General features: G+C 74.4%; 3 protein-coding genes across 3 annotated transcripts; 2 read left to right on the forward strand and 1 right to left on the reverse strand.

Annotated features, from left to right (window-relative positions):
* Nucleotides 1–124: 124 nt before the first annotated feature.
* On the forward strand, nt 125–1482 carry MED11 (mediator complex subunit 11). The gene is made up of 3 exons (XM_075135083.1): nt 125–262; nt 711–841; nt 912–1482. Exons 1-3 carry the CDS (start codon nt 130–132, stop codon nt 1047–1049), a joined length of 402 nt encoding a protein of 133 aa, XP_074991184.1. The 5' UTR covers nt 125–129; the 3' UTR covers nt 1050–1482.
* Nucleotides 1483–1536: 54 nt separating this feature from the next.
* On the reverse strand, nt 1537–3285 carry CXCL16 (C-X-C motif chemokine ligand 16). Its single transcript, XM_075135081.1, has 4 exons — nt 3200–3285; nt 2855–2993; nt 2134–2216; nt 1537–2051 (listed from the first exon to the last, which is right to left on the reverse strand). The coding sequence occupies exons 1-4, from the start codon at nt 3237–3239 to the stop codon at nt 1582–1584; spliced, it is 732 nt and encodes a 243-aa protein (XP_074991182.1). The 5' UTR covers nt 3240–3285; the 3' UTR covers nt 1537–1581.
* Nucleotides 3286–3328: 43 nt separating this feature from the next.
* Nucleotides 3329–13993, forward strand: ZMYND15 (zinc finger MYND-type containing 15). The gene is made up of 15 exons (XM_075135057.1): nt 3329–3978; nt 4729–5182; nt 5930–6008; nt 6078–6146; nt 6260–6409; nt 6930–7078; nt 7672–7821; nt 8199–8285; nt 9088–9204; nt 9672–9760; nt 10195–10296; nt 10667–10772; nt 10913–10971; nt 11766–11926; nt 13819–13993. Exons 2-15 carry the CDS (start codon nt 4729–4731, stop codon nt 13991–13993), a joined length of 1947 nt encoding a protein of 648 aa, XP_074991158.1. The 5' UTR covers nt 3329–3978.
* The last annotated feature ends 1593 nt before the right edge of the window (nt 13994–15586 follow it).

A 15586-nucleotide genomic window follows, 5' to 3' on the forward strand; every position in this document is an offset into this window, starting at 1 on the left:
ACCGAGACGGTTCCTAGAGCGGCCGTGGAGGACCGCGGCACCATCGAGCGCTGCCTAGAGCGGCAGCCTCCGAGTCACGTGACGGGGGGTGCCCGCCCCGCTGGGCGTGGTGCGGGCAGGGGGCGGAGCATGCGCGGCCGGAAGCGGAAGCGGCGGGTACGGCGGCCGGCGCGGGCCATGGCGGGCTATGGGGTGGCGAACGAGCGGCTGCGCGTGCTGGAGGAGCTGGAGCGCGAGATCGGCGCCTCCCTGCAGAGCGCCGGTGGGCGGGGCGTCGCGAGGGGGAGGGGCCTCGCGGGGGCGGAGCGTCGCGGGGGGCGGGGCTTCCGGGGGCCTCTGTGCTTAGGTGGTGGGTCTTGGGGGCGGGGCCTCCTCGGGGGCGGAGTCACTTGGGGGGGCTGTGAGGAGGGGGCTGTGGGGCGGAGCCTCTGTGTGGGTGGGGCTTAGGGGGGGCAAAGCTGGCAGATGGGTATCCGTCTCCATGGTGACAGCGGGGGGGTGTGGCCTGTGACCCCTCCCCTTCTCGGGGGATGCCCGCGTGGGTGGGGTGAGGGGGCGTGGCCTGCCCTGGGGTCAGGGGCAAGGGGGGGGTCAGGGGGCAAGAGGTCAGTGGTGGGGCCACGCTCCAGGCCTCGCCCTGACCCCCGGGCCCCTGGGGGGGGGGGGGTCGGGGTGAGGGGTCAGGGGTCACGGCGGCGCCCTGCCCGCAGGCACGGTGATCCTGGAGCTGTCGAAGGAGAAGGCCGGGGAGCGGCTGCTGGAGCGCCAGGCCGCCCAGTTCGGCGCCGCCGTCCAGAAGGTCGAGTCCGAGCTCTCGGCCCAGATCCGCTACCTCACCCAGGTCAGGGGGCGGGGGCAGGGGGCGGGGGGCGGGGGCGACGGCAGCCTGACCCCCACGCCGCCCTCCCCAGGTGGCCACGGGGCAGCCCCACGAGGGCTCCAGCTACTCGGCCCGCAAGGCCTGCCAGATGGCGCTGAACCGCGTCGACTACGCCCGCCTGAAGCTGGGGGAGCTGGCGCGCGCCTGCGAGCAGATGCTGGAGCCCTGACGGGGGGGCACCGCCGCGGGGACACCAGGACGGGGACGCCGGGATGGGGACACCATGGTCAGCGTGATGGGGACATGCTACGGGGACACCAGGACGGGGACACGCCATGAGGACACCCTGCGGGGATGCCACCGTGGGGACACCGTGATGGGGACACGTCATGGGGGCACCACCATGGGGACACGCTGTAGGGACACCAGGACGGGGACACGCCACAGGGACATGCCACAGGGACACCAGGACGGGGACACCAGGATGGGGACACGGCCCCAGGGACGGCACCGGTGCTGCTGGCACGGACACGGCCCCCCGGGGACACGTTTCGGTGCCCATGGCTGCCGCCTGCCGCCACTCCCGCACCAGGGACACACCAAGGACACGCCAAAATAAAGGGAAGCCGCGGTGGCCTTCAGGCCCCAGGTGTGGCCCCCGACACGCGTGTGCTCCTGACACGCCTGTGCCCCCCTGCCCGGCCCCCCCCGACACAGTTTTGGGGACAAAACCAGCAGTTTAATCGCGGCGGGGGAGGGGCTCAGAGCAGTTCACAGGGGCTGTGCCCCCCCCCCCATCTGGGGGACAGGAGAGGGGCCTCGGGTGGGGGTGGGGGGCCTCGCCCTGCCCCCCGGCAGCCCCCCCGGCACGCCAGGACCCCCCCCAGACCCAGGCCGACCCCCAGCAACACCAGCCCCACGGCCAGCCCCACGGAGAGGGGGGCCACCCCTCCCGCAGGCAGGGGGCTCTGGGGGTCCTGCCCCACGGCTTCCTGGTGGATCCAGCCCACGGGGGTGGGGGGCAAGGCCTGGGGGTCCCCTGGGGGCCTCGAGGCTGAGGGGCTGCTGGGGGGGGGGCTGCGTCTCGCTGTGGGGCTGGCTGGGGGTCCCTGTGGGGCTGGGGGGCTCCGGGGGGCCAGGGGGCTGGTTCGGGGTCCGGCCATGGGTCTGTCCGGCGGTCTGTCCGTTGGTCCGTCCGGGGGTCCGTCCGTAGCTGGGGGTCTCTGAGCCGCTGTGGGGGGAGAGGGGGGGGGAGGGGTCAGGGGCAGCCCCAGGGGTCCCCCCACCCCCCCGGCTGTGGGGCAGGGACCCACCTCGGTGCTGCCAGAGCTGCAGCAGCTCCACGACCCACGGCGAGTTCTGGAGCCCACAGAGCCGCATGTGGGGCAGCACGAACCTGGGGGGGGGGCACGGGAGGGGTGGGGGGCTGCTGGGGGGCACGGGGGGCTCCTGTGGGGCACGGGGGGGGATGGGGGGGCTGTTATGGGGCACTGGGGGGGGACATGGGGGGCTATTATGGGCATGGGGAGGATGTTGTTGGGCACGGGGGGGGCACATGGGGGGGCTGCTGTGGGGCACCGGGGGGATCCCTCCCATCTCTAGGCCCCAGAGCCCCCCTGTGTCTGTGTCGTCCCCCCCCCCGCCCCCAGTCGGAGCCTCCCGGGCCCCGGCTCCTGGTTCCTCTTTTCCTGGTGGGGGGGGTGGGGCAGTGGTTGGGGGGGCGGGGGGGGGTGTTGGGGGCCCTGTGAGGCTCAGGGGGGGGCTATAGGGTGCTGGGGGCCCCATGGGGCTGGGGGTCTGAGGACAGGGGCTGGGGGGTCTCAAGGGGGGACGTGGGGGTGATGGAGGGTCCCGGGGGGATCTGGGGGGGGTTTGGGGTCCTGGGGTCTGGGGGTCCCGGGGGGGTTTCGGGGGGTTTGGGGGTCCTGGGGCTTTGGGGGTCCCGGGGGGGTTTGGGAGTCCCGGGGGGTCCCGGGAGGGTTTGGGGGCCCCGGGGGGTTTGGGGGTCTCGGGAGGGGTTTGGGGGTCCCTCACCTGCGCACGTGGTTGGGGCAGAGCTCGGCCCGCAGGACGCGGGGGGCCAGGGGGGGCAGGCGCACGGCGGGGGGGGGCTCCCGGGACCAGCGGTGGGTGCAGGCGCAGGCCCCCGCCCAGCTCCCCACGTTCCCCAGCGCTGGGGGGGGGGAGGGTCAGCGGGGGCACCGGCTTGGGACCCCCGGGACCCCCCCAGCCCCGGTGCCTCCCCCCGGTGCCCCCGGCCCCGGTTCTCCCAGCTCCGCTCGGTCCCGGTGCCCCCCGACCCCCCGGTGTCCCTCGCCCCCGCGGTGCCCCTCGCCCCCCCCGGTGCCCCCCGGTGCCCCCGGCCCCCGGGGCCGGTACCTCCCCAGGGCAGCAGCAGCAGCAGCAGCCCCGGCCCCATGGCGCGGGAATGGGGCGGGGGCGGCACCGGGAGCCCCGCCCCAGGGAACCGCCCGCGGGGCTGCTCCGCCCCCCACCCCGCCCCGACTGGGACCCCCCGACCGGGACCCCCCCAGGGACCCCCGGGCACTGGAACCCCCCCGGGCCCCCTCGGGCACCGCCCCCCCTTCGGTTTCGGTTTCGGTTCGGTCACGCGCTGGGCCGGTGTTTTTCCCGGCAGCGTGACGTCATGGCCGCTCCCTGACGTCATGCCCCACCCCACGGCGGCGTGCCGGCCCCGGGAGGGGCTCCTAGGGGCGTGGTGAGTGCGAGGGAGGGGCACGGTCGTGTCGTCCCCCTCCCCCGTGATGTCATACGCGTGATGTCACACGCATCATGTCACACGTGTGATGTCACAGGGGTGGCTGTGGGCTTCGGGCTGTAGCATCGCCTGTGACATCACGCACGCCACGGGGGTGGCTTTGAGCTTCGAGGGAGTAGGCTTGCTTCCTCCGTGATGTCACAAACGTGTGATGTCACACGCATGACGTCACGGGGGGTGGCCGCGGGGCGCGCGGGGCAGGGCCAGGACACCCGGGTCCACCCGGCGCGGCCCCCCCCACCGTGCCCCACCCTCACTGGGCCCCGCCCCCCGCCGCGTTCCAGCCAATCAGCGCCGCCGGGGGGAGGGAGCGCGGTGACGTCACAGCGACGCGGGAAACCCCCGGCCGGTGTTTACCTTTGAATCCGCCCGGGAGGAGGTGGGGGGCGGGGGGACCCAGGGGGGCCCGGGGCACCCAAAGGGCGCCCGGGGGGGTCGAGGGGGGCCGGGGGGGGGGAATTGGGGGGGGCCTGGGCGGGGGAGAGCCGGGGGGGGGATTCTGGGGGTGCCCGTTGGGGGGGGGGGGGCCTCGCGTGCCGGTTGGGGGGTGCGGGTTGGGGGGGGGTCTGGGGGTGCCGGGTCTGGGGGCGCTGGGTCTGAGGGTGCCGGGTTTAGGGGTGCCGGGTCTGGGGGGGTCTGGGGGTACCGGGTCTGGGGGTGCCGGGTCTGGGGGTGCCGGGTCTGGGGGTGCCAGGTCTGGGGGTGCCGGGTCTGGAGGTGCCGGGTCTGGGGGTGCCGGGTCTGGGGGTGCCGGGTTTAGGGTTGCCGGGTCTGGGGTTGCCGGGTCTGGGGGTGCCGGCTCTAGGGGTGCCGGGTCTGGGGGGGTCTGGGGGTACCGGGTCTGGGGGTGCCGGGTCTGGGGGTGCTGGGTCTGGGGGGTCTGGGGGTGCCGCGTTTAGGGGTGCCGGGTCTGGGGGTGCCAGTCTGGGGGTGCCGGGTCTGGGGGGGTCTGGGGGTGCCGGGTCTGGGGGTGCTGGGTCTGGGGGGTCTGGGGGTGCCGGGTCTGGGGGTGCTGGGTCTGGGGGGTCTGGGGGTGCCACGTTTAGGAGCGCTGGGTCTGGGGGTGCCAGGTCTGGGGGTGCCGGGTCTGGGGGGGTCTGGAGGAGCCCCCATGCTGATGCCCCCCCAGATGGAGTTCCTGACCGGGTACCGGGCGGAGCTGCTGGAGCTGGTGTCGCTGGTGCTGAGCTGGCGGCGGGGGGCCGGGGGGGCCCCCCCAAAGCCGGGGGTGCTGCGGCGGCTGCCCCCCGAGCCGGGGCCCTGGGTGCTGCACGCGCTGCCCAACGCCCGCCTGGGGGTGGCCCTGCCCGCGGGGCGGGCCCGGCGGGGAGGGGGCCCCTGTGGGGACCCCCAGGGACCCCTCTGCGGGGACACGGCCCTGACGCTGCCCGACCTGCGCCGCACCCTCGCCTTCGTCAGCCTGGAGGAGGAGGAGGAGGAGGAGGAGGAGGGCGGCGGGGCCCCCCCAGGTAAGGGCCCCCCCGGGACCCCCGAAAGTGACCCCCAAACCCTGACCCCAAAGCTGGTCCCTGAGGTGGGGAGCCCCGAACCCCCACCCTGGCGAGGCCCTTGGCCCATGGGACCCTGAACCTGACCTCACAGACCCCCACAGGGCCCCCACGGGACCCCAAAGGGACCCCACGGGACCCCGAACCTGACCCCAGGCGTGACCCTGACCTTCACCTGGGGGGACCCCAAGTCTGAGACCAAAGGGACCCCAAAATCCCTCTCTTGGGACCCCAAACCTGACCCCAAGGTGCCCCATGGGACCCCAAATCTGAGCCCAAAGGGACCCCCAGGTGTTCCCCCCTGTGGGACCCCGAACCTGAGCCCAAAGGGACCCCCAGGTGTTCCCCCCTGTGGGACCCCGAACCTGACCCCAAAGGGACCCCGCGACCCCCCCCATGGGGCCCCAAATCTGAGCCCAAAGAGACCCCACAGGACCCCCACGGGACCCCGAACCTGACCCCCTGACCTTCACCCTGGGGGACCCCAAGTCTGAGCCCAAAGGGACCCCGAAATCCCTCCCTTGGGATCCCAAACCTGACCCCGAGGTGCCCTGTGGGACCCCAAATGTGAGCCCAAAGGGACCCCCAGGCCTCCCCCCCGTGAGACCCCCTGTGGGACCCCGAGCCTGACCCCAAAGGGACCCCGCGACCCCCCCCCATGGGACCCCAAATCTGATCCCAATGCTGACTCCGAGGGACTCCCCACCCCACCCGGGGGGGGACCCCAAACCTGCCCCTCCAAGGGACCCCATGGGGCACCCGGGGTGACCCCCCCCCCAGGGACCCCCGACCCCCCCTGACCCCCCCGACCCCCGTCCCCAGGCCCGGTGCTGGTGGTGACGCGGGTGCTGCTGCTGGCGGACGCCCGCGGGGTCCCCCTGGGCTTCGACTACGAACTGGGGTCCCCCCGCGCCCCCCCTGCGCCCCCCCCAGCCCGCCGGGCCCTGGCCCTGCTCTGCCGCGCCATGGGGTGCCCCATGGCCGGGGGCCCCCCCCGCCGCCCCCGCCAGCTCGCTGTGGGGGACGCCGGCCTGCACGCGTGAGTGCCCCCAGCTTTTGGGGTTCCCCCCCATCTCCCCCTCCCAGGACACACGGCCCCTCCCAGGGGTCCCCCGTGACCCCCTGTGACCCCCCGTCCATGCCCCCCCCCAGCGCCCTGCAGCCGGCTGCCGCGCGCCTGGGGGTGACGCTGGTGGGGACCCCCCTGCGGGGTTGGGGGCCCCCCCCCACCCTCGGGCCCCCTGCGCTGCGCTCCCGCCTCTGCCACGCCTGCGGGGGGCTCGCCGGGACCCCGCTGCCCTGGTGAGGCGGGCCGGGGGGGGTCTGGGGGGCACCAGAGGGGATGGGGGGTCCCTGGGGGATGCAGAGGCGGGGGAGGCATTGGGGTGCAGGGGGGTGCAAGGGGAGGCATTGGGGTGCAGGAGGGTGCAAGGAGGGGCATAGGGGTGCAGAGAGTGCAGGGGGGTGCAAGGGGGGACATTGGGGTGCAGGGGGGTGCAAGGGGGTGCAAGGGGGGGCATTGGGGTGCAGAGAGTGCAGGGGGGTGCAATGGGGGACATTGGGGTGCAGGGGGTGCAGGGGGGTGCAAGGGGGGGCATTGGGGTGCAGGGGGGTGCATTGGGGTGCAGGGGGGTGGAGAGGGGTGCATTGAGGTGCAGGGGGGGTACAGGGGGTGCACAGGAGGGTCCGGGGCCCCCCCAGACAGACCCAGGCGGTGCTGTGCTGCTCCGAGGGGTGCTGGGTGCATGGGGTAGTTGGGGTGCAGGGGGGTGCAGAGGGGGGTCTGGGGGTGCTGGGGGGGTCGGGGGGCTGACGCTGCCCCCAGCCCGCAGTGCCGGGCCGTGCTCTACTGCTCCGAGCGGTGCCGGGCAGCCGAGGCTCTGGGGGGGCACCGGGGCTGGTGCCGCCAGCTCGGGGGGTTCATGGGGCGCGCGGCTGCCCTGGCGCAGTTGCCCTTCACCTTTGCCGCAGGTGAGGGGCGCTTGGGGGGGTGCAGCGGGGTGCGGGGGGTGCAGGGGGGTGCTGGGGCTGCAGTGGGGTAGGGGGGGTGCAGGGGGGTGCAGGGGGTGCAATGGGGTGTGCAGGGGGGTGCTGGGGGTGCAGGGGGGTGCAGGGGGTGCAATGGGGTGTGGGGGGTGCAGGGGGGTGCTGGGGCTGCAATGGGGTAGGGGGGTGCAGGGGGTGCAATGGGGTGTGCAGGGGGGTGCTGGGGGTGCAGGGGGGTGCAGGGGGTGCAATGGGGTAGGGGGGGTGCAGGGGGGTGCTGGGGGTGCAGGGGGGTGCAGGGGGTGCAATGGGGTAGGGGGGGTGCAGGGAGGTGCTGGGGGTGCAATGGGGTGGGGGAGGTGCAGGGGGTGCAATGGGGTGTGCAGGGGGGTGCTGGGGGTGCAGGGGGGTGCAGGGGGTGCAATGGGGTAGGGGGGGTGCAGGGGGTGCTGAGGGGTGCTGGGGGGTGCAGTGTGCTGGGGGTGCTGGGGGTGCAATGGGGTGCTGCGGGTGCTCGGGGCACAGCAGGGTGCTGGGGGTTGCCATGGGTGCCATGGGGTGTCCCCCTGCCCCCCCAGAGGTGACGAGCGAGACCTTCGACAAGGAGCGGTTCCTGGGGGCGCGGGGGCTCACCCGGGGGGGCTGGGCCCACCTCAGCATGCTGGTGCGGGCCCCCGACTACGGCGTGGGGCTGGGGGGGGGCGGCCGCCCCCCGGGGACCCCCCCCGGTGAGCGGAGGGACCGGGGAGCGCTGGGGGGGGCTGGGGGGCAAAGCTGGGGGGCTTGGGGGGTTCTGGGGGGCAATGGGGGAGTGCTGGGAGGGTAACTGGGGGGCTCGGGGGCGGGCTGGGGGGCTCCGGGGAGTAACTGGGGGGCAACTGGGGGGCAATGGGGGAGTGCTGGGAGGGTAAGTGGGAGGCTCGGGGGGGCCTGGGAGGCTCCGGGGGCTTGGGGGAGCAATGGGGGGCACTGGGGGAGCAGTGAGGGGGTAACTGGGGGCTGGGGGGCTTGGGGAGGCACTTGGGGGATTGAGGTCTCGGGGGGGGGTTATTGGGGGGCTCTGGGAGGGATTGGGGGGTCGCTGATGCCCTGTGCCCCCGCCCAGAGCTCCCCTTTGAGGGGCTGCAGCCGGCCGGGGAGGTGGCGCTGCCTCCCGCCCCCGCCGAGCCCCCCCCCCAAAACAGCTTCTTCAGTGAGTGGGGGGGCACGGGGGGGGCAGCAGGGCGTCAGTGGGAGACGCTGGGGTGCAATGGGGGTGTTGGGGGTGCAATGGGGGGCAATGGGGGACACTGGGGGGTTTCTGGGGGTGCACAGAGGCCCCGAGGGCTGCTGGGGGGGACTGGGGGGGGCTGTGGGGTGGTGCAGGGGTCTGGGGGGGGTCATGAGGGGCTGTGGGGGGCCGTGAGGTGCTGTAGGGTGCTGGGGGGTGCCGGGGGGTGCCGTGGGGTGCAGCGGGGTGCCGGGGGGTGCTGTGGGGTGTCGGGGGGTGCCGCGGGGTGCAGCGGGGTGCAGCAGGGTGCGGGGGGTGCCGCGGGGTGCCGCGGGGTGCAGGGGGGGGCTGCGGGGTGCTGGGGGTTGCTGGGGGGCGCAGCGGGGTGCCGCAGGGTGCGGGGGGTGCCGCAGGGTGCAGCGGGGTGCGGGGGGTGCAGCGGCGTGCCGCGGGGTGCCGCGGGGTGCAGGGGGGGGCCGCGGGGTGCTGAGGGGCGCAGCGGGGTGCCGCAGGGTGCGGGGGGTGCCGCAGGGTGCAGCGGGGTGCGGGGGGTGCAGCGGGGTGCAGCGGTGTGCCGCGGGGTGCCACGGGGTGCAGCGGGGTGCAGCAGGGTGCCGCAGGGTGCGGGGGGTGCCGCAGGGTGCAGCGGGGGGTGCCGCGGGGTGCAGCGGGGTGCGGGGGGTGCAGCGGGGTGCAGCGGCGTGCCGCGGGGTGCCGCGGGGTGCAGGGGGGTGCCGCGGGCTGCCGCGGGGTGCCGCGGGGTGCAGCAGGGTGCCTCCCCCAGGCTCCTGGCAGCAGTACTACGCCTGGCGGGGGCTGCCCCTCAGCTCCCCCCTGGCCGCGCTGCTCTCCTACCCCCTGAGCCTCTACTACGTCGTCACCAGCCTCGTGCCCCAGCACTGTGAGCCGGGACTGGGGGCACTGGGGGAACTGGGGGCGCTGGGGGGGCTGGGGGGGGGGGACAGGGGGGGACAGGGGGCACTGGGGGGTTGGGGGCACAGGGGGGACATGGGGGGACACTGGGGAGCCTGGACTGGGGGAATTGGGGGGCACTGGGGGCACAGGGGACCGGGGGGGACACAGGGGTCGTGGGGGGCACTGGGAGCACTGGTGCAGGGGTGACCCGGGGGGCCAGGGGTGCCCCCTGCAGAGCCAGGTCATGCCCCTGGTAATGGGGGTCCCCTTTGGGGGTTCGCGTTCGGGGTGCTCTGTGGGGGTGCCCTGGGGGGTTCCCTTTTGGGGGGGCCCTTTTGGGGGGTCCCTCGGGGTCCCCCCCTCATTTGGGGTGCCCTTTGGGGGTGTCCTGGGGGGGTCCCCTTTTGGGGTGCCCTTGGGGGTCCCCGCTGAGGGTCCCTCGGGGCCCCCCAGTCCCGGAGCTGAACATCCTGCGGAAGCGCTCGCTGCGGGTCCAGGTGGAGGAGAGCGGCCGGGAGCTGCAGCTGGTCGGGCTCTTCTGGGTGAGCACTGGGGGGACTGGGAGGGACTGGGAGCACTGGGGGCACGGGGGGGGATTGGGGAGACTGGGAGGGAATGGAAGCACTGGGAGGGACTGGGAGCACTGAGGACACTGGGGGCACTGGGAGGGATTGGGGAGACTGGGAGGGACTGGGAGCACTGGGAGCACTGGGGGGACTGGGAGGGACTGGGGAGCCTGGGGGGACTGAGAGGCACTGGGAGGGACTGGGAGCATTGGGGGATTGGGAACACTGGGAGGACTGGGAGGGACTAGGAGCACTGGGGGGACTGGAAAAGACTGGGGGGACTGTGAGAGACTGGGAGCACTGAGGGGACTGGGAGGGACTGGGAGCACTGGGGAACTGGGGGAATGGGAGCACTGGGGGGACTGGGGGGACTGGGAGCACTGGGGGACTGGGCTGGGGTCTCCCCCCAGGAGCTGGCGGTGCTGCTGCCCCACCTCTCCCTGGAGCTGCTGTTCCTGGGGGGCTCCGTGCCCCCGCCCTGGGACGGGCGCCGCTTCCTGCTGCACCGCACGGTGGGGGGGCATGGGGGGCCATGGGGGGGCCATGGGGGGGCTATGGAGGGGCCGGGGGGGGCTATGAGGGGGCCATGGGGGGGCTTAGGGGGGCGGGGGGGGCTATGGGGGGGCAGGGGGGGCCATGGAGGGGGACTATGGGGGGCCATGGGGGGGGGCCATGCGGATGTGGAGACCTGGGGGGCTGGGGGGGATTGGGGGGGCCATGGGGGGCCCAGGAGCACTTTGGGGGGGGCAAAGGGGGCCTGGGGCAGGCCGGGGGGCAGTTTTGGGGTGCTGGGGGGGCAGTTAGGGGGTGCTGGGCGGCAGCTGAGGGGGCCGGGGGGGCCGTGACCCCCTCCGAGTTCCTGATGCCTCCCCCCCCCCCCAGGAGGTGCAGGAGCTGCTCCCAGGGACCCCCCCAAAGGCGGGGGGGCCCCGGGGGGTGCAGGTGGGGTTCAGCACCCGCCCTGGCCCCCGCCCCGACCTCGTCATCGGTGAGGGGGGGCACGGGGGGGTGCGGGGGGGCGAGGGGTGAGGGGGGGGTGGGGGGGCACGGGGGGGGCAGTCGGGGGGCTCCGGGGGCAGTCGGGGGTCCCTTGGGGTCACGTGGGGTCTCGGGGTTCCCCCCCCCCAGGGTTCAACCCCGGCTTTGCCCTGAAGGAGTCGTGGCTCAGCGCCCTCCCCCGCCTGCAGGTCAGACCCCCGGGACCCCCAAAACCCCAGGGACCCCCCTGATACCCCCAGGGGACCCCAATAACCCCCTGGGGACCCCCAATAACCCCCTGGGGACCCCCTTAATACCTCCCAGGGACCCCGATAACCCCCTGGGACCCCCCTGGGGGACCCAATGCCCCCCTGGGGACACCCTAATACCCCTCAGGGCCCCCAATATCCCCCTGGGACCCCCCTAACACCCCTGGGGACGCCCCCAAACCCCCAGGGACCCCCAATACCCCCCTGGGGACCCCCAATATCCCCCCGGGACCCCCAATACCCCCCTGGGGACCCCCAATAACCCCCTGGTACCCCCCTAACACCCCTGGGGACCCCCCCAAACCCCTCAGGACCCCCAATACCCCCCTGGGGACCCCCAATAATCCCCCGGGACCCCCAATATCCCCCTGGGACCCCCCTAACACTCCTGGGGACCCCCCCAAACCCCCAGGGACCCCCAATACCCCCCTGGGGACCCCCAATATCCCCCCGGGACCCCAATACCCCCCTGGGGACCCCCAATAACCCCCTGGTGCCCTCCTAACACCCCTGGGGACCCCCCCAAACCCCCCAGGACCCCCAATACACCCCTGGGGACCCCCAATAATCCCCGGGACCCCCCGGGACCCCCAATATCCCCCCGGGACCCCCCTAACACCCCTGGGGACCCCCCCAAACCCCCCGGGACCCCCAATACCTCCCCGGGACCCCGCCGGTGAACCCGGGGTGCCCTGGCGGGGGGGGGCGGTGCCGGACGCGGGTGTCGCCCGCAGGCGCAGCGGGTGCCCGCCTACTTCGCGGAGGGGGGGGAGTACGGCTGCGCGGTGGCGGGGGCGGCCGTGGGGGCGGCCACGGGGGGGGGCACTGGCCCCCCCCTCCTCAACCCCTTCCGCTGCCCCTTCCGCCGGCCCGGCCTCGACAACGCCCTGCCCTGGTGAGCGCGACCCCGACCCCCGACCCCTGACCCCGACCCCTGACCCCTGACCCCGACCCCTGACCCCGACCCCCGACCCCGACCCCCGACCCCGACCCCTGACCCCTGACCCCGACCCCTGACCCCGACCCCTGACCCCCGACCCCCGACCCCTAACCCCTGACCCCGACCCCTGACCCCGACCCCTGACCCCGACCCCTGACCCCCGACCCCTGACCCCCGACCCCCGACCCCTAACCCCTGACCCCCGACCCCTGACCCCCGACCCCTGACCCCTGACCCGACCCCTGACCCCGACCCCTGACCCCCGACCCCCGACCCCTAACCCCTGACCCCGACCCCTGACCCCTGACCCCGACCCCTGACCCCGACCCCTGACCCCGACCCCTGACCTCTGACCCCGACCCCTGACGTCCCGACCCCTGAGCCTGACCCCTGACCCCTGACGTCGACCCCTGACCACGACCCCTGACCCCTGAGCCTGACCCCTGACCCCGACCGCCGACCCCTGACCCCTGACCCCGATCCCTGACCCCTGACCCCGACCCCTGACCCCGACCCCTGACCTCTGACCCCGACCCCTGACGTCCGACCCCTGAGCCTGACCCCTGACCCCTGACGTCGACCCCTGACCCCGACCCCTGACCCCTGACCCTGACCCCTGACCCTGACCCCCGACCCGCGACCCCTGACCCCTGACCCCGACCCCGACCTCTGACCCCTGACCCCTGACCCCGAACCCTGACCTCTGACCCCGACCCCTGACGTCGACCTCTGACCCCGACCCCTGACCCCCGACCCGCGACCCCCGACCCCGACCTCTGACCCCTGACCCCTGACCCCGACCCCTGACCTCTGACCCCGACCCCTGACGTCGACCTCTGACCCCGACCCCTGACCCCTGTCGTCGACCCCTGACCCCGACCCCGACCCCTGACCCCGACCCCGACCCCTGACCCTGACCCCTGAGCCCGACCCCTGACCCTGACCCCTGACCCCTGACCCCGACCCCTGACGTCGACCTCTGACCCCGACCCCTGACCCCTGTCGTCGACCCCTGACCCCGACCCCTGACCCCGACCCCGACCCCTGACCCTGACCCCTGACCCCGACCCCTGAGCCCGACCCCTGACCCTGACCCCTGACCCCTGACCCCGACCCCTGACGTCGACCTCTGACGTCGACCTCTGACCCCGACCCCTGACCCCTGTCGTCGACCCCTGACCCCGACCCCGACCCCTGACCCCGACCCCTGACGTCGACCTCTGACCCCGACCCCTGACCCCTGTCGTCGACCCCTGACCCCGACCCCGACCCCTGACCCCGACCCCGACCCCTGACCCTGACCCCTGACCCCGACCCCTGAGCCCGACCCCTGACCCCGACCCCTGAGCCCGACCCCTGACCCCGACCCCTGACCCCGACCCCGACCCCTGACCCTGACCCCTGACCCCGACCCCTGACCCCGACCCCTGACCCCTGACGTCGACCCCTGACCCCGACCCCTGACCCCTGACCCTGACCCCCGAACCCTGACCCCGACCCCTGACACCTGACCCCGAACCCTGACCCTGACCCCTGACCCCTGACCCCTACCCCTGACCCCGACCCCTGACCCGACCCCTGACCCCTGACCCCTGACGTCGACCCCTGACGTCGACCCCTGTCGTGGACCCCGACCCCCGACCCTGACCCCCGACCCCGACCCCTGACCCCCGACCCCTGACCCCTGACACCGACCCCTCACCCCGACCCCTCACCCCGACCCCGGGCCAACCGCTGACCCCACCTTGACCCTGACCTGATCTTTGACCTGACCCCTGACCCCTGACCCCCGACCCCCGCCTCAACCTTTGACCCCGCCCCCTGCTGACCTCTGCCCTTGCCCCCAGGTACGCCAACGCCTTCATCTTCCGGCTGCTCTACAAGGGGGGGGCGGGGGGGCCTCGCCCCTCCCCCGTGGCGCCCGCCCCGCCCCGCCCCCCCCCCGCCAGCCCCCCCCACCAGCGCCGCCGCGACCGCCGCCCCCCCCGCCCCTCCCCCCACCCCCTCCCCCGCCGCCGCTGAGCCCTGGGGGGGAGGGGAATAAAGGAGCTGCTGAGCAAGGGCCACGCCTCCGCCTGCTGCCCCTCCCCCGCCGCCCCAGTGCCCCCCAGTGACACCAGTGACACCAGTGCCCCCCAGTGCCCCCCAGTGACACCAGTGCCCCCCAGTGCCCCCCCAGTGACACCAGTGACACCAGTGACACCAGTGCCCCCCAGTGCCCCCAGTGACACGAGTGACACCAGTGCCCCCCAGTGCCCCCCAGTGACACCAGTGCCCCCAGTGACACCAGTGCCCCCCCAGTGACACCAGTGCCCCCCAGTGACACCACTGACACCAGTGACACCAGTGCCCCCCAGTGACACCAGTGACACCAGTGCCCCCCAGTGCCCCCCAGTGACACCAGTGCCCCCCAGCGACACCAGTGCCCCCCGGTGACACCAGTGACACCAGTGACACCAGTGCCCCCCAGTGCCCCCCAGTGCCCCCAGTGACACGAGTGACACCAGTGCCCCCCAGTGCCCCCCAGTGACACCAGTGCCCCCAGTGCCACCAGTGCCCCCCAGTGACACCAGTGCCCCCAGTGCCCCCCAGTGACACCACTGACACCAGTGACACCAGTGCCCCCAGTGCCCCCCGAGTGACACCAGTGACACCAGTGCCCCCCAGTGCCCCCCAGTGACACCAGTGCCCCCCAGTGCCCCTGGTGACATCAGTGCCCCCCAGTGACACCAGTGCCCCCCAGTGCCCCTCCAGTGACACCAGTGCCCCCAGTGGCATCAGTGCCCCCCAGTGACACCAGTGCCCCCCCAGTACCCCCTCAGTGCCCTCCCAGTGCCCCCCTACCCCCCCCTCCAGTGCCCCCAGTGCCCCCACCGACCTCAGTGCCCTCCCAGTGCCCCCTCTAGTGCCCCCCCTGGACCCCCCCCCAGTGCCTCCCAGTGGCCCCCCTGCCCTCCAGCGCCCCCTGTACCACCCCAGTGTCACCAGTGCCACCAGTGCCCCCCAGTACCCCCCAGTGCCCCCTCAGTGCCACCCCAGTGCCTCCCAGTGCCACTAGTGCCCTCCCAGTGCCCCTCAGTGCCCCCCAGTGCCCCCCCCAGTGCCCCCTGTACCCCCCCAGTGCCCTGCCAGTGCCACCAGTGCCCTCCCAGTGCCCCCCAGTGCCCCCCAGTGCCTCCCAGGGCCACCAGTGCCTTCCAGTGCTGCCCCAGTGCTGCCTCAGTGCCCTCCAGTGCGCCCCTGTACCCCCCCAGTGCCTCCCAGTGCCACCAGTGCCCCCTCCAGTGCCCCCTCAGTGCCCCCCACTGACCCCTCCAGTGCCCTCCCAGTGCCCCCAATGCCCCCCAGTGCCCCATCCATGCCCTCCCAGTGCCCCCAGTGCCCTCCAGTGCCCCCTCCAGTGCTGTCCCAGTGCCCTCCCAGTGCCCCCCAGTGCCACCAGTTCCCCCCAGTGCCACCAGTGCCACCACAGGCCGGGCCGTGACCCCGCTGGCCCCACACCCACCCTGCCCCCCCCATTGTCCCTGTCCCTGTCCCCGCCCTGCTGACATCACCCGCCCCGTGACGTCACCGCCACCCCCCCACGTCACCCGCCCCGCCCCCCGGGCCGGCCCC

This window comes from Calonectris borealis, chromosome 36 (genome assembly GCF_964195595.1).
Source record: "Calonectris borealis chromosome 36, bCalBor7.hap1.2, whole genome shotgun sequence".
Lineage (NCBI taxonomy): Eukaryota > Metazoa > Chordata > Aves > Procellariiformes > Procellariidae > Calonectris > Calonectris borealis.